This window comes from Opisthorchis viverrini (genome assembly GCF_000715545.1).
Source record: "Opisthorchis viverrini unplaced genomic scaffold opera_v5_42, whole genome shotgun sequence".
NCBI classification, from domain to species: Eukaryota; Metazoa; Platyhelminthes; class Trematoda; order Opisthorchiida; family Opisthorchiidae; genus Opisthorchis; species Opisthorchis viverrini.
Genome location: NW_008751698.1, coordinates 1000972 through 1024043, shown reverse-complemented (window position 1 = coordinate 1024043; position 23072 = coordinate 1000972). Strand labels below are relative to the sequence as shown.

General features: G+C 44.6%; 2 protein-coding genes across 2 annotated transcripts in view; one reads left to right on the top strand and one right to left on the bottom strand.

Moving 5' to 3' along the window:
• T265_03086 (hypothetical protein) overlaps positions 1-22957 on the bottom strand; it is a gene marked incomplete at both ends in the record, with an annotated part of 39545 nt that extends 16588 nt beyond the window's left edge. Inside the window, one exon of the mRNA XM_009167491.1 lies at positions 22790-22957. Within this exon, the coding sequence (XP_009165755.1) occupies positions 22790-22957 (168 nt within the window). The remainder of the gene's footprint in view (positions 1-22789) is intronic.
• The window catches only part of T265_03085 (hypothetical protein), a gene marked incomplete at both ends in the record, with an annotated part of 40371 nt that overhangs the window by 16519 nt on the left and 780 nt on the right, over positions 1-23072 (top strand). The window contains 5 exons of the mRNA XM_009167490.1: positions 2988-3101; positions 4814-4872; positions 6889-7166; positions 14755-15032; positions 18968-19145. Of these exons, the coding sequence (XP_009165754.1) occupies positions 2988-3101; positions 4814-4872; positions 6889-7166; positions 14755-15032; positions 18968-19145 (907 nt within the window). The remainder of the gene's footprint in view (positions 1-2987; positions 3102-4813; positions 4873-6888; positions 7167-14754; positions 15033-18967; positions 19146-23072) is intronic.

Below are 23072 nucleotides of genomic sequence, written 5' to 3'. Positions count from 1 at the left end.
TGCGTGTAATCAGGAAACTATAAGTTATTAGCATTTTGTGCATATGATCGCCCTAGAAGACAGGAGAGAAGAACGTGTGTGCCATGTTTGGATGATAAGGTGGACTTGGGGTAGTGTGACCCAACTAAGACGGAGGCGGCAACTCCTTGGACGTCGACGTTAACCGGGAGCCTCATACAGTGCCCTCAGGTTACCCCATGCACATACTTTTTGAAACAAACGAAAGGACAGCTGTCATTCGCTTGTATTTCTTGGTGTTGCGAGACAAGTAACAACCCGAACAAGTCCAACCCAGCTACAGACAAACAGCAAAGGCGCTCTTCAAGTGTTTAGGGTGTGTGAACCATGTGTGAGTTCCTTCAAAGATGAAGTCAGCCTCCAATATCAAGCTGGGCAAACGGGAGAGAAGGGCGCGTAGCAGGCTTGTGTTGAAACCAGAAGATCCCAGGACTGTTGAAAACATTAATTTTTTGGGCAAAATAGAGGGGGAAAGGCCCAGATGTTTTGACGTTCGAGCGAGTAACGTATAGACGGTGCACACACAAACAACTGAGGATGAACGGCAGACTAGCCCGAAGGGCAAAAAGCGAAACAGGATGTGGAGTGTTTTCTCGGCAGTGACTGTCAGTAGGAGATACGCCCATTTCGGCTATAGAGTGTTTGAGTCAACCACCACTATAGCGGAGGGAACTATCGGAACGGAAGAGTGAAGTCCCCAGGCGTGCTGGGAAGAAGCCACGTATCCGTGATGCATATAAAGGCTGGATAAGCCGAAACGGCTACAGCTCGGATGTGATGCAATTAGGGTAAAAGAGAGTGTTTGTTGATTAGAAGGACAGACATATTACTAGGTGATCAAAGGGAGTAGGTAGGATAGCCAGTAAAAAGTAAAGTTGATAGGCCCATGGAGGTCAGTATGGAAGGGAATAAGGAGTCAGGAGTTTTCGGATTGGTGGGCGAGCTGGAACCAGTTAGTCTTGTGTGAGAATAAGATGCTGTAACACATATTGATTAGTACGGTGACAGCGTTGTGTGGGTGTGCAGGTAGAAGCGGTCCGTGGACAACAAGTTACAGGCTGGGTCTAGTATTTCTCCATAACGGCTGCACCACCGGCATCAGAGGGTGGTATCAAATGTGGCAATTGAACAGAAATAGAAAGAATGAGGTTACTCAAGGTGGATGAGCCGGTGCAGTACTCAAGTATGGATAGATGAGAGGGTGTGGAATGGGCACTATTTGGACAGGAAGAGCTGTCTTGTAGTCCCTTCAACACCAAATGGTGGGGGGAGGATTGTAGGAGTAGCAGAGCTGGGCTGATCAGCGGAGATGACGCAAGAGCCTTATATTAAAAGATGCAAGATAAGGGGAGGGGACAGTGTGTTGCAAGGAAGCTATTGGTATAATCACTCTCTTGAATGAAATAAATGGGCTTCGCTGGCGGTGGAGAGGTATCCTCTGCTTTGGTTGCAGTGGAATGGGAAGGCGAGATGATTAAAGCAGGGGCTTCACTTAGCTTCGAAAGAGGCGGGGGCTGTGGTGCAGTAGGTGATCGCCCAAAAGAGCTCTCAGGAAAATAATATGCGTGTGGCCAGGGTGGAAGAACTTGACTGAGACCAAGATAAGGCAATGGCAGTTGTGGAAGAGGGCGTTACAATAAGGGGCTTTGACTGTAGGTCAGGAGCCCGAGGAAGCGCTTTGGTGGGAGACCGGAATTTAGCTTCGAAAGAGGCGGGGGCTGTGGTGCAGTAGGTGATCGCCCAAAAGAGCTCTCAGGAAAATAATATGCGTGTGGCCAGGGTGGAAGAACTTGACTGAGACCAAGATAAGGCAATGGCAGTTGTGGAAGAGGGCGTTACAATAAGGGGCTTTGACTGTAGGTCAGGAGCCCGAGGAAGCGCTTTGGTGGGGAGACCGGAATATCATTAGGATAGGCGTTCTGCAGCGGTGGCCTGTGTTGCCATTTGTGACTACGGCCTCGGGTAGGAGATGATGAGGTATCGCACCATCTACCAAAATGTTTGTCACTGGGAGCCTTGAACTACAGTTTTGGTTCTGAACGTCTGACGGTCCATGGTTGTCCTTCAGTTGCAGCGAAGAAAGCGGGAAATTTGGAGGCCACTAATTTTACCAGATCGAAAAGCTTGACGAGTCATCATACAATAGCGTGCCGGTGAAGCTGGTCCCCTTAAATCACCTTGCCAACAACAAATCGATATCTTTAGTGCAACACGGATTCCTGTCAAACCTTTTTTGCGTGATGAACACGCTTGCATTTATGGACAGCTTAACCCAAGTTAAGGACGAAGGACTCCTATCGAATACCGCAGTTTTCGACTTTTCAAAAACAATCGAGAGAGTCTCACACGTTTCACTGCTCCAAAAACTCGAATATTAAGAATTTTTAGGGGCATTCTACCCTATGATAGGTATTTTTCATCAGAGAGAACATTCCAGGAGGAAGCAGACTTGAGTTATTTTTTAGGCTTCGGTCTATGTTGTAATTCCCCAAGGCTCTGTTTTGAGACCATCCCTCCTTCTTATCTACGTCAACAACCTCCTGGATGTCCGTTCAAGTCTCCGTTCACTATTTTGCAGATATTTTAAAATCCTGGGATTCAAATGCACTCTCTCCCGAATGACGAAAAGTACATCCACATGTCGATCAGAGGAGATTTAAAGAAAGCTTTTGTCTTGCATGGTGAGAATGAACCAGAAGTCAGTACGAGGAAGTATACCAAAAAGGATTGGGATATCTGGCTTTCTTCAGACTGTCTTCCTCACCGCTTTTTCAAAATTGTCTTAAAGGGCGTCCGTCGAATTACGGATGATCAATTGGCACTTCCGGATGAATTTCCAAGTACTCTATTGAGCCTATATAGGTCCGTTTCTTGAAGATGGCAATCAATCACCGGGTTTGATTATGTTCGAGACTAGCGGAGCATTTCTCCGAGATTCAGGTGATATCGTCGTTCTCTTTTGTATCCAGTACCTGAGCGGAGCCGGCGGTACCGTGCTGCAGGCGAAAATCGGCATTGTGCAAGCATGTGACAATCAAGCTTCAGTTGGAACTGGTATCCGATGGTGGAAGAGTTGTAAGAGGGTAAAGAAGACTGTTGTGATAAGTTCATTTAACTTGAATGTGTGCCAGCCTCGGTTGCGAAGCTAATTCGCTCCTTACGCTGTCCTGAATAGAGCGGCAACTCCAAATGGGATCATAGTCAGGGTCTGCACGGGAGTTTCAAAACGAACGCCAGTATGTTATTAATCCACGTCATCGGGAAATGATGGTATGTGATCAGTTTGGTCCTTGCTCATTGGAGGGCACCATGTAACCGGACGATTTTAGTTGTTTCCGAAGCTGTTACTGGATAAAAAATGGTCAGCACAGCTGCAACATTCATTCGCTGTTTTCTGTGCTTACCAACCCCGGTTTAGTTCGGCCACCTAATTGAGTGTCAGATGCGCTACGTCTGTCCACTTGTGCATTAAACTCTCCGGCAACCGCAACCGTATCTGAGCTTCCAGCCCACCGTAACAGGTCGCTCAGCTGTTCTTAAAAAATATCTTTTATGGTGTCGGAGCTAGTCAGTTGGGGTGTACACAGCCACGAAAAACAGATAGCGATCAACTTCCCGTTTGTAAAACTCCTTCACATTTGTTGTTAAAAAAACGTTCAGCGGTAACACCCTTCCGGTGCCTAGCTATCATGCCACCCGAAGAAAGCACGAGAACCGCGATACTACAAGGTTGCCCAAGCCTAGAGAGAAGTCGGGTTCGAACTACAGACCTTCCGGTCAGTTAATTCGGGCTCCCAGGACGTCGAATGAACAGAGGCACATAGACGACTATCAACCGGTATTCGGTCAAGCAAGAATCCTTCGACCGGCGACTTAGGATAATGCCGACCACCACACCGCCTGTTGCAATGGTTTCGTTATCTCCGGAGGTGCACAGCTGAAAGCGAGTTGAGATTCATGGAACAGCAATCTCAATGGTTATGTTTGGATCTGAAATTATTGTTTCTGATACGCAACACACACCTATGTCAGCCAAGTCCAGTGTGAGAGCAAGAGCAGGTTGTCCTTCTTGCATCAGAGTGCGGACATTAGAGACAGCCAAATAAACTGGACATCGAGGCTTGAAGATTGATTTCGAGATACATGAGGCTGTCGACACCAGCTTACCCGCAGTTTTCTCGACCAAAACCAGTTAAGACGAATGGGGTCGTCGGTCCTAGTGGATGGCCTCACAAGAAGAGTATCATTAATAGAGTGATGTACTGGGGATTGAAAATGTGGCAAAGAAAGAAAATGTAGTCTGTTGTCGTTCTTCTCCCTGGATGTATGCAGCAAGTAAGCTGACCCGGCTGATGGCACCAAGCGACGGCCGATGTGACATGAGATTACTTGTAGTTGTGTGACCCATGGTTGTACGCTGGCTGGACCTCAACTAAAGTCTTTGTCTCGAAAGCGGGGCGACAAGACGGAGTATACCTTCTTTGATAAAACGTCACCATTTTTGGCACAATATGAACACTTGGTTATCTTCCCGTTTCTTGAACTGCATTGTAGTCTTTTTGGGTTAACTGCACTCATTGTCCGTATGATATTTGTGAGGCAGAGTGAATCCTTATCAACCTAGTTTTCTATGTGGCCGGTGACAAAGTCGTTTTCGAAAACTACATTTGAGGGACCGAATTATATTCTGGTATGTTCGACATTCCATAATATGAAGAACTGGGTTCGAACTGGGTCCTCATGCTTCCATCCGGTGGCGTGGCAGCTAGTCACCGATTATTATTTTGCCTGCTAGATCAAGAACAAATCCCCCACCTCTGAAACTGCGGCTCAGCCCTCAGCACCTCCATTTGGGTGAGTGTAGTAGCCTTGGCATCTGCGTGACTTTGGAAAGGAGACAAGATAAATGTTGGTGCCCGGTTAGGCAGTCATGGTGAGCAAAAGACTAGCCATTTCTGCGTGGCTTATTAGTGTTTCTCTATCTCACGTATAATAACACCTCAGACTTTCCACACTCACGTTTTGCTTTCACATCTGGGGGGAACACAAGAACAGCAGCAATCCCATCAGCCGACGGTTCGTGCAACAGATTGGTTCCTAAACTGTATGTTTGCTCGTCCAACAATATACGTGTTGTCAGTAGGGAGTGTCACATCCGTAAGTATGTCATGGTCATTGAACGAGCAGCTTAGGGACCTGTGTGTACACGTGGGGCTATACCCTACTCAATGAATCCCCCTTGATAGCCAGTTGCGTACCTGAGTCACTATCTGGAGCTTAACCTTTCTGTCCCATCACGAGCGGTATCGTTGACAACCGCGACGCGAACCAAGATGAGAGGCCCCTTCCTGGACACTGGGTAATGACTCTTTTACTACTGCTCGAACTCCCGTTCGTGGTACCAGTATCCTCCGCTTGAGTAATCCACAGTCTCCCACCCCGGTGCTCGAACTATCTAGTTTTCGTATCGCTACTTATTCTCGCCCTAATGCTACATGCGATTACATCACAATATTGTACAAACTCTGTTCCCTCCGATCAGTTTCAAGGTCAAACGCTGTCTACATTCAGCTTTCTAGGAGAAGACCGTACAGTAATTGTTGAACCGCGCGCAGTCTGCAAACAGCAAGAGAAAGACTGGAAAACTAAAATGATATGATAGGTGATGGGTGATGTGATAGGTGCGAGGTGAAAATTACTGGAACATGAGATAATGTCCCAAATTGTCCCTAATCGGACTGAAAACCATAGTGTAAACTTAACAATAGCAGTACAACAGGAAAAGCAGTTCCTCTGACTAACGTAGGCCCGCGAACTAGTTATCGGTTAAACACTTTTGTCATTATCATTTATTTTCATATATGATGACTTGTGTCTGAGAGTAAATTGGCTCCTGCAGTGTTCCGGTTAGGTTCCATTTATGACTGACGACCCACAGCACGAGCTAAAGCCAATCAGACCATGGTCTGTTACTGAGATTTAAGGACACCAAACGGCGACTTAGGTCGCAGTTGTTCGGCGAGAACCTTGAGATGGGACATATAAGGTAGCAGAATGTACGAGGATGCTCGCTGATGTGGTTGGTGAGGCATCAACATTAGACTTGGTGCATTGGATATTAGAAGTCCAAAGCCTTTACCGAAACCAGCTTGCAGGTGGTTGTACAACTAGTAGGTTTCTCATCGAAGTTCGTTATCCCGAACTTGTGCCAGGAATCGCCATTGGTTCACGGCCCTCCCCGCCCCATCGTTTGCACAAAATGCACCTGGGTGATAGTGTGCATGCACAATACCCAGGCATTCTCTATTGTTTTTCATACTGAATCGTGCAGCCACCGTTTGTCCGCTCTTGTCATATTAAGCTATAATTCTGCATCTATACCAGTGGTAATCCTGGTACATTTTCTGAGACTATGTTAACCTGGCTTGCTTGCAGGTGGTTGTACAACTAGTAGGTTTCTCATCGAAGTTCGTTATCCCGAACTTGTGCCAGGAATCGCCATTGGTTCACGGCCCTCCCCGCCCCATCGTTTGCACAAAATGCACCTGGGTGATAGTGTGCATGCACAATACCCAGGCATTCTCTATTGTTTTTCATACTGAATCGTGCAGCCACCGTTTGTCCGCTCTTGTCATATTAAGCTATAATTCTGCATCTATACCAGTGGTAATCCTGGTACATTTTCTGAGACTATGTTTAACCTGGCTTTTTTCATAGCGTTTTGTACCTGTTTGGCACCTTGCTTGATTGGAAACTTGGGGAGTCTATAAAGCTACGGGTTACTATAAACCGGTGAATGATGTGCATTGTGTAGTTCGCGCTTCTGCAATATACCATCCGTCGACCGATTTTGCATTTTTTCCGTTTTAGCCTGAAAACCGAGTTTCTGAAGGAGGATCAGCACTCGTTTCACTTGATAATCCTCGGCATTGAAGTGCCCCGAAAAGTCGGCAGGCAAATGTCTTGCACGTCATCGTGGATCAAGTATGGCAGCCTGGCCTTCCTCACTATCCAGACTACTTGTTTGGTGTTATTAATGAGAGTGTCTCGAACTACCGATGGCCCCCGTTACCTGATTTCCACTATAGTCGTTTGCGCGGAGGTTTCCAAGTTACTCGCCTGTATTCTTATGACCTTGGTCGGTGAAAGTAAGTGAAGCACTTTCGTGGGCAATTGTACCAGCATCTATGGACGCTTATTCGTCATACGTTTTTGAGTATAGTCTTTAATCAATTTTGACTCTTGTGTCGACTGACGCGAGGAATGTCTCGGGAGATTCGGTTACTTTTTAGTGATCGACTAGAATTTGACAACTGATTTCACTGTAGTTTTCGGGTATTTCATGTGCTGAACCAATTGGTCACTACAATTCCTATTCGCCATGAATTTATTAATAACGCGTGATTTTACGGTCAACGATAGTGTGTTTCATGTGACCGCCGCCGACTTGTTCTCCGTTTCTTGTTGCTTGCTTGTTCTTTGCTTGAGGATTAAGCGTGAAAGATGTTACTTGCACTTGAGTTAAGATTACTAAACTTTTGCAATTGCACCCCGGAGTGTTGGTTGACAGAATGTCCGGAGCTTGTCCCACTTTATCTGTCACGCAAGCAGAGTCAAAGCCGGAGGTCCTGCAAAGAACAAAACAGATGTATTGTGCGTCTCATATTTGCATTACATGGTGATCTGTGAACTATGGAAAGATTTCTACTCTTACTGGAAGACTGACTCACAGTCTGACGTATTGATGTACACATTTCAGTAGGTGTCCAGTTTGGCCCCGAAATAGCCTAGTAGGTAACACAGTGACCCTGGCTACAAGAGCCTATTTTCACACAGTCCATTCTTCAAACATAATGGACTGACAAATACTGAAGGCAGTTAACTGCAATGTACCATAGGCATGAGTGGTTCCCATTCTCACACAAAATAGCCAGTTTGACGCTCCTCGAAAACTAAAAATTCGTGATTTCAGTGCAGGCAACCTTTCTTTTTTCTGCATTTTTCTATCGTCATTTGAGTGTTTTTTATGAGCAGTTTTTTTTATAGAAAGTAGATATACTGATGGTACTTATTGACTGAACAGTTAGCAATATCTTTTCAAACAGTATGGTTGATGAAAGTCTGCATATAGCGATAACTGAACACTGTCTCCTCATTCTTACTGACTGCGATGGCTGACAGTTGCGTGGAGACTAGGATGTGGAATATCCGGAATTTCATATATCTGTAGCTACTTAAGCTATTTTGACTAGAATAACTTGTCGCAGTCCTGGCAAATTCGTACGCATGTGCTGGAAATTGAGGTACAGAGTTGACCTCACCTCCTAGACATGACTACCACTTTCCGTTTTGTTCTTCTCACTCTGTTGAAGACACTTTCCATTACTAATTTTCTACTCGAAATAGAGGAGGAGTGTTTGTTCTGTATGAGCCAGGTATCATTGTCGTTTCGTCTTTCAGTCGATCAAATCTTGATCCAGCAAAGAAAATAATACTGAATGCTGACTTTACAGACGGAGGTCTTGAGACGGTTGACTGCACCCATCCATTAAGCCAGATGGACATGAACGTGCTCCGTTAGTTACACATGTTCTTTCGTTTGATGGTTCGCCTTCCACCCCGATTATTTTGCTTCAACTTTGATTGATTTTTTTACATTCAGAAATCAGGTTTACTCGGAGCATGTAATGGCTTGGAATCAGGTGCTTGTTCTCATACTGTTTCGGGTGCGGCACCCATAATCTACGTTGTAACGCTGTTAGTTTACAATTTCTGGTGATTCTTATCGTCTGGAACAGTGGCTCCAAACCTGGGTTGCAAGAAGTTTTGCGCGTCATCATGGCTTCTTTTTAAAACTATAGTTTTCATAGAAGAATGACCAACATGAAACCAACATTATTTGTACAGATAAAACACCTGAGGAGCCTGACTGTGAGTTTATCCTGAGATGAAAATGCAATAACTTATTTCTTAGTGGACGATTTTCTCTCACCAGTTGCATTTGATGTTTCTCGACTTTACTGTCGAATAGTTCGGTGCTCACTTAGTTTGAGAATTATATGCAGCTGAGGATGTCGACCAATTTGCATCTCTAAATGCAGTATGAAGTTGCCATTCTAATGTGATTTTACATGTAGTATGATCTAAAAAGATGCTTTCGCGGACTTTCAAGCGGGGATTCCCATCTAAAGCTAATACTTTGTGCATAAATTTTTCTTTACTTAAATTAAAAGTACGAACTTTTATACTATTACGAGATAAGGCCCAAGAATTTCTGCTCTAATGATGAAAGTTAGAGGTGTTGAAAACATTACGCGACTTAGTCTTTCTTGTAAGGTAGATGAACCCAAAGTTTGAGAATCGGAGGATCTCAGAATCTCTCATAGAAGAATGTCAGTGGTGCAGTCGTGTTTCTCATTAGCGACCAACTCTCGCTCATCTTGCACATGAAGATGGACAAGGATACAAATTCGATTAGAATGATGTCAGCATACTGGGCCAGGCAAGAACAAAGAAAGGACGCGAATCCATGGAGACGTGTTACTCCACTGATGGAGCAATAGACAGACACATTGAGATCGATCCTGCCTACCAGCCTCTGAGGACAGAGGAAATTCAGGACCACAAAACCCCGGAGCCGGACAAAGATTCAAGGACGAAATCAATAGAACTACAAACTACTAAAAATGGGAGGTACACTACCAAGCAATCAAACAACAGAGAAGCCGACCACCACGCAAAACAGATCACGAACGGGCTAACCAGTAGAGACAATAATGAATGGCATTTTCACGTGGCCGTAGAAAACAAGAAATACAAACCGTAACGCAACGTAGATTTTGATCGGACCAACCAGAATCCAAGTACGATGATTGTCAATGGCCACTCAGGTTACAGCACAAATGCTGCTCTTTGTAGACTATATAAACGCGGGTACGAAGAGAGGACTACCCAATCAGCAGCGCTTTGAAGATGTCTCCTCGAGTGGTGACAAAACGTTTGCAAATCAAGTGATAAGCCCAGCGAACAGATCAACAGCCACCTGATCACTCGCCAAAGAGATGTGATCACCAAGCGGAGTGGGCTAGGATGTCAGTTGTACTGGAGAAGCTGGGTCGCACAGTTCATTGTGGTATTCAGGAAATCACCATGTAATGGTCGATGTTGTGTGAGATTAATTTTTTGGTGTGACGCGCTTGTGTGATGGCTAGGATATTGCCAAGAAGACGATTAGGATCATCAGCCTGCGTTTGGCTCAAATGCTTAACCGCGAGCCCCAAGTATTCGGCTTACAAACACATTATTAGCACTAAGTATGTGTGATGGGCCATAGTATGTGTTCTCCCGTGTTTCTCGGGGCCATCATGCTCTACCTAGGTCATTGGTTCCTAACTCCAATCGCGACTGTCAGGACTTATGAGATTCTTCAGGTTCATTTTATCAAGTAAATAATGAATCCCGAGCTAAGTAAACTATTTTCCACTTCCTACAATCTAATTATATTATGTAGTTCGACTGTCTAGCTATAGTTGAGCTCATCACCTTCTCCAAGTTGCGCAGTTTTTCTTTTGCGTGAATGGATTTTCAGTACCCATTCCTGTTAATGCCAAATCACCCAGTTATTCGGAAAAAAAGCTCGTTTGACGGTGTTTTTCTTGGGTACCGGATTGCTGTAAGTTAATGGAACGATCGGAAGGAACTTCCCGTCAATAGTGAACAGCAATCCAAAGGGTGATTACGTAAAAACTCATTTGCTGTGTCAACTTTACTGGGCTACTGGCTTGTTCGCTCTTCTCTACCCGCACTTGGGTCCTTTCCGAAGTTCGTGTTTCAGTGGGATGAATTATCGCGCGTAGCATGTGCAGTAGTGTTGCGATTGATGCTGTCAACTCAGACAAACTCTCCACTATCTTGCAGTCACGGCTGATTGTCTGTAAATGGATGAAATTTATCTACTACCAACAGCTTTATCTGGTACAATCCCACTTGATTTGCAGACCTAAAACTGTCGTTTTTCGACTGAAACTTGTTCCACTTAGTTTTATTCCGAAAATGGTAAAACACACAAGTTTCTCTCAATTTATTACGCCGCACGTCCTGTTTGGGAATGTGGAAGGAGGCCGTATTGATATTCTTCTGTCTCATATTTTCTCTCGTATGCTAATTACTTATTTCTGGTGAATCTGTGTGGACAACAGGTCAGCGTTTGCTGGTAGTATCAAACACAGTGTGTGGGTTCTCCGGGTGTGCACTGTAAACAGCCAGCTACGAATGCTCTAATACTTTTCGGTTTACAACGCTGCATACAACCTTATCTCTCGTTTGGATTCTCTGTTTTGGTTAATTACCTAACTACCCACCACTACCTTCGGTGTGGGCCGATCATCTGATCAGTGAAACCAGCTAGATAACAAAAATCGAGAATAGAAAACACTAATGATTCGACACGCGTTTGGAATAAATTAGTTCGTCCTATTGATAGCTAGTGGGTTGTACCTTAAAACGTCCGAGTGGCTTATTTATTCGGAGGCTGCTCCGACGATTTCAACCCTTGACGCGGTGTGGGACCTTGCAGGCGCACGTAGTGTTCAGGGTAGATGAGTTTTGTTTGTCATTGCATGACTGCCCATGCAGAACCACGATGACGACATCCCAGATCGGTGGTTTAGTCGTCATTGTTGGTTTATTGGACCTTTGCTGCTTGCTGGTGCTGAAACGGTCCTGTTACGTCATTGCAGCTAAGGGGCGAGATGGCCCAAGTGGTTGGAGCGCGAATTTACTGACCAAAAGGTCCGTGGTTCGAACCCGACCTCCGCTTCTCGACTTCCCCTGTCTAGGTTTGGACAACCTGGCAGTATCCCAGCCTTCGTGCAACCTTCGGGTGGCATGGCAGTCAGGCACCGAAAGGGTGCTACAGCTGGACGGTGTCAGTATCGAGAGATCTGATGAATTCTTCCAGTTTTCGAGAAATACACTCGTCTGCAAATCAATCTGGTTCTCACGGGAGACTCTATTGAATCTCTCGTTTATGATGTTCTCCAGCTGAATGTGCTGCACACAGGCCGCCTCATGATTCAGTTGGCACGATCTTCGAGATATCGCAGTATATTTTCATAAAGGAAACTACTCACAAGGTTGCTGAAAACTCTTCGACAGCCCCAAGAAGGGCGAAACCGGTCGTGGGCTGTCGAAGAGTTTTCAGCAAGTGTGTGAGTAGTTTCCTTTATGAAAATTCTTCCAGTTGTTATGACGCGAACGGTTGAACTCCTGTCTGTCGGCGTGAGTGATGAGCAGATAATCAGTTCGCTTTGCTAGTTTGATGAGTTACAACCTAGCGATAGACTGCTGAATAACAATTCAATAATGCACGTTGTCTCCCATCACACTCGGAGAGGTAGTTTTGATGACTAGCTGCTGGGTATGCTTCCGAACGTAGTCAAGTGCATGGAAGATGGGTCTTTTATGAGCTACTGTAGTTAATATAAACTTCTAAAATGCCCCGCTAGGACTGTGTAGCCTCCTTGTCAAAGCGACCTACTCAACTTGGTCACCCGTCATAGAGACTACTGGGTACGAAAAATTCTTGGCATCTCATATCGCTTTGGTATTGAGTTGATGATGGTAAACCCCTGTTGTAACACCACTTTGTCAGGCGCCTTCTGAATTGTACGTCAATGTTCGTTTCATTTGGGTAAGCAGTTATGTGGTGATCTGGGTGATTGACATAGCAATAGATGTGGTGCAGTGCCTGATTGAACATTTTGTGACAGTTCTTCGATATGGCTTCAAACAACCAAAATTATATCCGTTCATCATCCTACGACAGCATCGACACATTCAGCACTCAAAACTGCAATGTAGCAAATATGAGGACATATGTGTGTATCTAATCAACGTGAACTAAAATATGTTTGGCCATCTCCAACCTTTCCAACCAGAATTCAATCTTGCGAATGAGGTCCATCTTTGTTTTAAAACCGAGACGCACTATAGGCTTTTCATACTTGGGACAGGAAATCGTTTGCCTATGCTAACGGGCGACGAAAGGCGAGTGTCATTGTAATGACTGAGGATATGTTGCGAATAGATTGGGTTTTTATCAGTTTGGCTGCCCACAGCCTGTATGAATCCGGAGAGCTACACGGTAACTACTTCATTGGTTCCGCATAAAATAGTGCATAGATATTTGTGGCGATCCATTCTTCAGAAATGAGTTCATGTCTTAAAGAATTCTGTACTCCTCTACGTCGACGGATGTCTGTTGTATGGACGTTTGCAAGTCTACTTTATTTCTCTTGACAGGACACTCCTTATAAGGCTGATGAAAGTTTGACGGCGTACTCAGTTGAAGATTTATATAAACAAGAGTCGAGTCTTCCGTCAAAACCAAGTTACTTTGCTGATGGATGGATATCCTCACCTATCTTGCACTATTCAGATTATTTACCCCTTTCCAAGCCCCCCCCCCCACTTAACAGTTCACCTACACTACTGTGTTTACGCACTAATTTATCGGCTCCCGCCTCCAATGCGCAGCTACCTACCTCACCTCCTTGAATCATCGGTGAACAAAACTGTGGCAGCCACAACCACTGTACGACAATTAAGCGTTATTACAGCAGACAATGATGATGATGATGATGATGCTGAGAAACGACTGAGGTAGCTCAGTGTCGCGAAAGACAACTGATCTCTTTTAGGGACTTCGTCTCAAGTATACAAACTGAAGCTCTTTTGTTCGATGTCGAGGTTGAAAAGTACAATCACAGTCAACCGATGATTTGCCTGATCTTAAACTTGCACACTTGTGTGACATTTCAAAATGTACGGAATGAGTAGAAGCTGGAATGAAGTATGAAATGTGAAGTCCACATTTGGGAGATACTGCGGCTTGTACTTATTAAAAAGAACTCGTAATTTTTGAACCCGAATTCCCATCGTGAATAGAATGCCTAAGCGGTCATCATTACTGCTACTGTCAACTTCCAGTCGCTCTCTAATGCATGTGTTCATTACTGCCAGACTTGAACCTCGTCCGGTAAGCCTATAATGAAAATAGATGTTATGAGACTAATATTGCGAGTACAAAGTCAGCGTACTTCCTTCCGCCCTGAGACGGATATCATTCGACCACCGGATATTTGTCATTGAATAAAAATCTACGGGGTCGGCATTGGACGACAAGTGATTCGGTTTCACTTGTCAATATTTCGGTTTAATGTATTGCTTGTATATATCTCACTGCCTTATCAACATGAGTCAAGAGCTCGAGATAAAGTCAGCGTACTTCCTTCCGCCCTGAGACGGATATCATTCGACCACCGGATATTTGTCATTGAATAAAAATCTACGGGGTCGGCATTGGACGACAAGTGATTCGGTTTCACTTGTCAATATTTCGGTTTAATGTATTGCTTGTATATATCTCACTGCCTTATCAACATGAGTCAAGAAGCTCGAGATAGCTCATTGGTTAAGGCGCAGACCTACCGGTCGGAAGGTCTATGGTTCGAATCCAAACCTGGCGTCTCGACCATTCCTGTCCAGGCTTGGACAGCCTGGTAGCACCTTAGCCCTCATGCTTCTTTCGGATGGCATGGAATCTAGGAACCGATAGTGTGTTACGGCTGAACACTTGTTATTTATTATTTTCGGAGTCAATAACTGATGCCTGTGCTGTATATATGCCTCTATCATCGTCATACTTTTGCCCTCCTCTCTCTCCACCCTTTACAGAAGGTAATTTTCACGCGGCTGCTAAAGTCATCATTGACCAAGTATTTGTGAACTACTTGGACACGCTCCGTGTTCTCATTCCAGCCGCCTTGTACGTCATACAGAACAACCTCTTATATGTGGCCATTTCACATCTGAATGCAGTCGCGTATCAAATCCTTTATCAGTGCAAGATATTTACGACTGCGTTTTTCATGGTTACTTTGCTGGGCCGGAGGCTTATCCTTACTCAGTGGATAGCCTTGCTCTTGTTGTTCATCGGCATCATCCTCTCTCAGGTAGGTTGAGCGCAGTGCATCACCACTCATCTCTTATCATGGCTCTCATAAGTGAGAGTTCCGTGTTTTTCCTGTATATTTATAATGAATATTTTTAGTTCCCTTTGTCTGATGTATTCGCCCGAATCGCCAGCTCACTCTCCTTAGGGAACAGTCTAACACACTGCCATCCGTTTGAATCTTTCGGGGAAATTTAGTAGAAATTTAGTAGCAAACAAGTGCTATTTTCTGTGTGTGGTTCTCGGGCAACTTGCAACCTTATCTGATTGAATAGAGTAACCGAATCCAACAGTAAATAAAAGTAAGTAACAAAAACCACACCAAGGTTTTTGGCCGAAATATCAGTGTCCTGCTTCAGGTAATCGGGCATTTCTGGTTTTCATTCGTTACCGATAAGTTGGGTTTCGTTGCGAATTGTCGTAGCACGCAAAGTCAGGTTTGCGCAGCTGGTTGGATAGCCAAGCGTGAAAAGCGTTCAGCTGTAGCACCCTTCCGGTGCCTAGCTGCCATGCCACCCGAAGGAAGCACGAGGGCTGGGATACTGCCAGGTTTCCCAAGCCTAGACAGCTCCACTTAGTTGAGTTTCGTTCATTTCGTCTAGTAGGATGGCTTTGCCTCAAGTAGGAGGTGTGCAAGTAGTATCTAATGTTGATTTAGCCCCAAGACCTACCAAGAAATTTGACCTATGCGGAAACAAAGCATACTGAAATTCAACACTTATTGGATTTGGCCGAATATTTTGTCACACGGAGGTCTTCCATCATTATTGACTCGCGTCGATGGACTAGATACATGATTGTGTTTGTGTCGTCCAGCTGTAGCACCCTTTCAGTGCCTAACTGCCATGCCGCCCGAAGGAAGCATGAGGGCTGGGATACTGCCAGGTTTCCCAAGCCTAGACAGGGGAAGTCGAGTGGCGGAGGTCGGATTCGAACCACGGACCTTCCGGTCAATAAATTCGCGCTCTAACCACTTGGGCCATCTCGCCCCATAGCCAAGGCAACTACGAGCTAATTTAACCTCGGTATGAGTAGAGTCGATCAAACACACAGTAGTTGAACTGGAATAGGGCTGTATGATTCCCCGGGTGAAGCAAACAGACAGTCGCCATGTTGTATGATATCTTGCGTGAGTATCCGAATAAATATAGACTAAAGCTATCTGAAGACCACCACAGATTGTCGCATGCTCAGAATAATTTTCGTTCAAAACTTATTCTCTCAACATCTATTCGGAACTTTCGTGTTATCCCCTCGGCTACATGGTCGCCTTTCAAGAGCAGGCAGCTAACTTTAATTGAGATCTGGGTGTCACTTGTTGAGTGCTTTTTCATTCAAACGGATTGAGTAAATTCTCTGGTTGAAGATAACATCCAATCATTTTGACTCGGTTTTCGTCACACTGTCTAACCAATTTCTCATGTTTCATCTGTCGAATGGTGTTGAATGGTGTTTCCCGTTTTATGTGTTTACTTTTCACCAAAGTGTGCGATCATTTCTTCTGCTTAGTTCAGCGCCTAGGTATCTCGTGCATTTCAAGCTTTCCAGATCTAACGGTCAGGTTTGATTGAATTTAGTCAGTATCTCGTGGGTTCAACTAGGGTAGAGGTGACGGACCAAACAGACACCCCATGACAACGCCATCTTTACTTGTACAAACTTGTACCTGGGGTCAATGGCCATTTCAAATCTTCCGTCGAGATTCAATTATCCAGACCGTTGATCTGTCGTTTTGCAAACTGGTAAAGTGTTAGGCAGTGACGTAACACCAAGCGAAAGTATTTGCGCTCAGTTAATTTATGATCCCAACGGTTTGTCAATAACATGCGCAATTGGCTCAACACTTCTGATTAACTAGCCTTTAAATGCGTGATATAGAGTGTTCGAGTATTTTGTGTCGGTCACAGTGGATAATCTGTCGCGGCCCACAGCCAGGTTTTGTGTACATCCATCCGAATATGGAGTATCGTACATCAGTCTCACTAGGCGATTGCCCGATAGAATCCGTGAACACTTTATTGATTAGTTGGCTGCTGAGTTACTCGCCAAGCGTGGTATTTGACTTGCAAATGTTTTGTCAACTCGAGGTGTTTTCTCCTCCTATACTTGCGTTTACATACTTATTAAAAGAATATTCGAAATTCTTGGCCCGTCACACCCCTTGCTTTGCCATAATACCGATAAATTTCAAAATTGGCGGTCTCATTTGGTCGTAAAATTATCCGTTGAATTGTAGATGTATGGTTAGGCCAAAGTTAATCGATTTGTAGATGTTGTCTTCTTCAAGGGACTCGTTTGAAACTCCACGGCTCTTCAGTAATTCAACAAATTGTCTTGACGGAATCGGGGCCAATACATGAACAGTGAGTACACGTAGAATGGTCCCATCATTTCAATATCCACTCTTATGTTCTTCAGTTTATCCCAAAACCATTTGCTTACTGAGCATTCGCATGCACTGCAAAGGTTTTCTAACCTTCCCCATAGTTCTTTTAAAGGATAATGTATTGTTGTTCTTTAGGGCCATTTGGTTGGCCGCAGTAATGATGTTTCTGTGTACTTTGAGGACCCGTATAAACGGAATATTTGAGTCTTTCAGTCTAGTTCTCCGATATAGTAAGCACATCAGAAGCTGGTTTGGCAATTTGCTTGCAATCGTTTCGTCACCAGTCTTGGAGACCTTATCAGTGCTTGCGTTTTAAAAGCTGTGTGAACGCAATCAAGTATGGAGGCAACACTCCTCCCTCCTGACTGCGTATTAGTGATGTCCCATGGTCGGTGACGAAACGTTCGGAGGCATATTTCTAAGCTGAGTGATTAGATCAACAGCCACTTGATCTGCAATCGATTAACGCACCTGAGCTACCAATATTTCGATATATTGTCATTCTCTGGTATTTATCTTTTCCGATCATCAGCAGATTTCGGAGTCGTTTTAAGTTTTTGTTGACTTTGTTTGCCGTGTTTCAGATTTTGATCGTTTTCTGGACGGCTGTGTACAACAGTGTTTTATAGCACAGACTTTCTTATTTGCATAACCCGGTTTGCATATGGAAACTTTATCAGCTTCAAGAATGACAGAGGTTTCATCTTTCTGTGCGTTGTCAATACATTCCTTTTTTCATCCGAAAAGGTATTGAGTCGTACACTGGAGATGTCCCTGGTGTAGTGACAAAACGTTTGTTAGTCGCTTACCGAGCTCGGCGAACTTGCCAACTAATAACTGCTCCCAACAACCAATGTTTCGATGTATTCATCTAACATATCACAGTAGAAATGCTAGGTAGTGCAGTGCCGTTCACTGCGTCCAATGTTGGTAAACAACTGGTGGCCAACGCGAAACCGCAAAGGATCGTTTCAGTCAAATCTTGCCTGTAAATCAAATGTCACCAACTAGTTTTCTCGATGAACTAGGGTGTCTCACATGGACTGCAACCTCTCTGGTAGCTAAGACTACGAGAGTCCACTTTTACGGAACAAGTTGCCGTGCTTTTTCTAGCACATAACCCGGAGGACTGTGACTGCTAGGCGTTGACCAGTCTGGTGTGAGAGACCAGGGCGCTAGGTTTGCGCTTTTCATTATAGCTCAGTCTTAATACGGTCTGGTCCAGCCTCTTTGCGTTGGAGCTCATCAAGCCACCAACGCATGCTTACAGTACTTGTGGGTTCGTTGGGATGCCTCCGACATGCCTTTGACGTTGCAAACCTTGCTGGTGGCAATTATAGCGATTTTGAATCATCTATCACTATCCTCTAACTGGATATTTGGGGCGCTACTTCAAACAGTACTCGTTGGAAGCGTTATAGGTTACCATTAAGTGACCCGATGCATTCATAGCGACTGATTGGAGTTTGAGCAGTTCCCTTCAATTAACCTACCACATCACGTTGAACAACCTCCAACTCGTTCTCTTTCACCTTCTCTCCTTTTTTCAGTGGGATCCCGACTCTAAATCCACCGCTCCAGGCAAGAATGATGTCAGTTACTCATCCACGCTTATTGGATTCCTTGCCTTGGCATGTGCTTCCTTTAGCAGTGGGTTTGCCGGCGTGTATTTTGAAAAAATTCTCAAGGGAACAGCACCCTCTGTGTGGATTAGAAATATACAATTAGGTGCGTCTCACCATATCTCCGTCAAACGCAATTAGTCCCTGATCTCTTCGTCTTTTTTAACAATCTTCAAAGACGCAACAACACTACCAGAACCTCCGTTGTTACTGATGCGTTGGTGACGCTGTATACCCTAGTATTCCCGATGTATCTTATTCTAATCGACCTAATTTTATTTGGTTTCTGACCCGCTTCCACGCCCATAGAGTGGTCCTTACTCCATTGTAACGTCAGTCACCACTATCCCTATCATAGCAGTCGGCGGTAAAGCTGATGGTTGCAAGGTACGTATTGCGCCAAACTCTTGATTGTGAGACATCGCCGAAGCGGTCTGCCATCATAGTCTACTACATTTGCCCCTTGGTAGTGTTTCCATTTCACTTATGGTTCCTTATGCACTCGGTGGTTGCCCTTTCTTTTTGAGTACCTTTGGTAGCTCCCAACTCGTTCACAGTTAAGATTGATTGAAGAACGCTACCAGAAATAGGAGGTGCAGTGGTTCCCCATCTAATAGGAACCATGCGTAGGACCAGATCATAGTGCTTCCTGCTGGGATGGGGGCCTTATTCGTGGGTGATCGACCAAATGGCTAGTCCTGGGTGACAGTTAACTGACAGTACTTGGCTTTCAAAGAAATTACTTTTATCTGTTATTATTTCATTCTGTACTCTACTTTGTCCGTTTTGAAGTGCGATTCTCGCACAATGGGATGCAAAATTGCGACGCCACTAAGGACCGAAAATCTCAAAAATTAAAGCATCTAACGTGTATCGATTCCTTAGTCTTGATTTCAGTCTGCCGTTTCTTTTTGTGCATCTTTTGAGCTTTTTGGTCTGCAAACGAGAAGAACGTGTAACGGTGACTGCTACTGTTGCGGCATGCAAGTAGTGTTTTCTCGTAAATCCGCTTCGCGTCTCCTGTGAGATCTATTACGGAATTTGTGAAGTCGCTCTGTAGCATTTGCTTGCCATTGAGTAACAGTCAATGAATATTCAGGAAAGTTCAGGAAGGCGCGTTCAAGGGAAAGATGGACATTTAGTTTTGTAAACAAGATGAGAATTTGGCTCCCCTGTCCAATAGTCTGTAACTGTTCAGTTGGTGTTGCTCTAATAAACAACTCCGCAGCCGGTCTACTCGACCGCCCTTCGGTTGTATCATTCCACCTATGAAGCTGCATCCCATTTACCCTTTTCGATCCCCGACCGTCTTGAATTGTATAGACGTTCCCCTGGAGGTCGATAACGACAGACAGACCTTGTCATCGACTGCCTAGCTTCCGTGACCCCAGTCCACTCCTTCCAAGTTTCTGATGATCCTTCCGCTTTACCTTCAATAAAACATACTGCTCGCATGCCTCAACAGTAGTATCCACCGCTACACTGGTATAAATAGTCCCCCCTGGGTGCACTAATGTTGGCATGTTGGTCATTTGTCATTCCTTGTGGTCGGACGCTATCCACCAGTGATGGATCGTTCAGCTGTAACACCCTTCCGGTGCCCAGCTGCCGTGCTACCCGAAGGACGTACGAGGGCTGGGATGCTGCCAGGTTACCCAAGCCTAGACAGGGGAAGTCGAGAGGCAGAGGTCGGGTTCGAACCACGGACCTTCCGGTCAGTAAATTCGCGCTCTAACCAGTTGAGCCATTTCGCCCCGCCAGTGGTGGGATTAACTTCCAACCCGATAAATTGCATAGTTAGCTCTGTAAACTAGGTGAAACAAGCCTAAATTTTCCGTACCTTGGTATTTTCCCACAGGCTGTTAGAATAATCTATCTTAGAGACGGGACCCAATCGTCAACTGGTAGTTGTTAGTTTGTTTGGAAACATGGCCAGCAGTAGACTTATGTGTAGAAGGAAATCGGGTTGCGTTGTATCATGAAGCTTATGTTATCATTCAAAGTAGAATGATCTGGCTCGGGTCCATCAGTGCGTTTCAAGAGTACACGAACTGAGACGCCTTGTCTCCCAACTTCCTTCATGAAACAGCATGTGTAAGGCCGCGTGATTTCGTTCGTCAGCCCTTTCACTGATAATCTGTAACCTATCCAAATAGGCTGATTGGTGTCTGGAGGCATCTTTGCGTTTTCGTTTCGTCATTCAGGGGCGGAGTGATTCAACTTATCGATACTTTAAACACTCGCTGCGTAAACATTCATCCATGAGATTCCTCGGGGTAACTATCATGATTTGGTGTATTCAACCATTTTGTACTGAATTTTCGGTTTTCAAACCTATTAGTTAGTTTTGGGAATGTGCATGTTTACGCAGCGGAGCTAGATTTGTCTTTCAAGCGTCCTGCGTCACTAGAGCTAAAGCAGAAATTGACCGCCATGAAAAAGTACTCATATTCTCTGCTTTTAAGGGTAGTCCTTGTTAGTGAGTTGTATGACCGGAATTGCAAAAATTTTAGTTTCCCTTGACCCATCGATTCACAGGTGAATTTCGCGGGACCAGTGCAAGATAATCACTTTATTTTAAGTATTCGCACTTCGGGGGTGGAAAAAATATCGCTTACCATAGATGTGTACTTTGGCACCACGTTTCTCAGATGGTAAGGTCCATATCCAAAAAGAGTGCATTTGGTCAACGAATCAACTGCAAACAATTACTGTCGACTACCCTGTAGACATTTTTAACCTACACACACAGCTATCATTTATGGAGACTGATATCTAGATAGAAAAACAACACTGATGACACCAACGGGAAATATCAATTCATTTGCAACAAGTTCAATGTTGTACACTTAGCGGAAAACTATGTGTGCGAATCAGAACATTACAGTGTCACTATCGGAAAATACGACCTTCTATTCCTGGTCTTCATACCTAAAGACCAACAAAGGCACAAATTCAATCAGGGAAACTTGAAAATCTGGGAATGGGGAAGAATGAGACACGAAAGGGAACTTCAGGAAGCATGGTGCTCCACTTCAGATTTGACGGATTGACTTAGGTACAATTTATGCACCACTGCTTACAAAGGACGAATATCTCAACCAGAGCAGGCGAAGGGTGCCCCCTATTGGATAAACAAAACAGGAAACGGGAATCCACTTGGAGTCACATCAGTAAGGGTTATATTATGGAACCCGGCGAAAGAAGAGCACACTCTAGCACCGACCAGTGGACGAGGGCTGGGAAGGTCATGTTCAAAAACCAAGTGAACACCGAAAATTCATTTCGCCGTGTTCTAAGCAGGTTTCGTGAAGTTGGAATGAGACTTTCCGTTGATTTGTAGTCAGTGCTTCAGACCTTCAGTATTTCTTCCTACCTATGATCCACGTAACCAGATAAAATCTGGCAAACCAGTACAGTGGTCGTCAATCTCTGTTATCTGGTTCCTTGTGAACCTAGCACCGACCAGTGGACGAGGGCTGGGAAGGTCATGTTCAAAAACCAAGTGAACACCGAAAATTCATTTCGCCGTGTTCTAAGCAGGTTTCGTGAAGTTGGAATGAGACTTTCCGTTGATTTGTAGTCAGTGCTTCAGACCTTCAGTATTTCTTCCTACCTATGATCCACGTAACCAGATAAAATCTGGCAAACCAGTACAGTGATCGTCAATCTCTGTTATCTGGTTCCTTGTGAACCAGCGCATCTCTCATTATGTATACCCAAACGCTGTGTCCGATTTTCTTAGCTCACCTTACATGACTGATACGTTAGGTTGTGAACAGGGGTACATCTTATCCAGAGGTCGCAACTGAGGTAACTGTTTTGAACTGCTTCAGGATCACGTTGTTTTTTGTTCGATCTGATTAAATTTTCAAACACTTCCGTATTGAACATAGCTCTTGCGTCAATCCTCTTCATTGTATTTCTGGACTGATGTGTTATTCGAGGTTGTGCGGTCGATGATTCGATGAGCCCACTGTTTTTACTGTGTCAGAGAATTAAACACTCCAATGACTGTTTTCTTTACGGACTC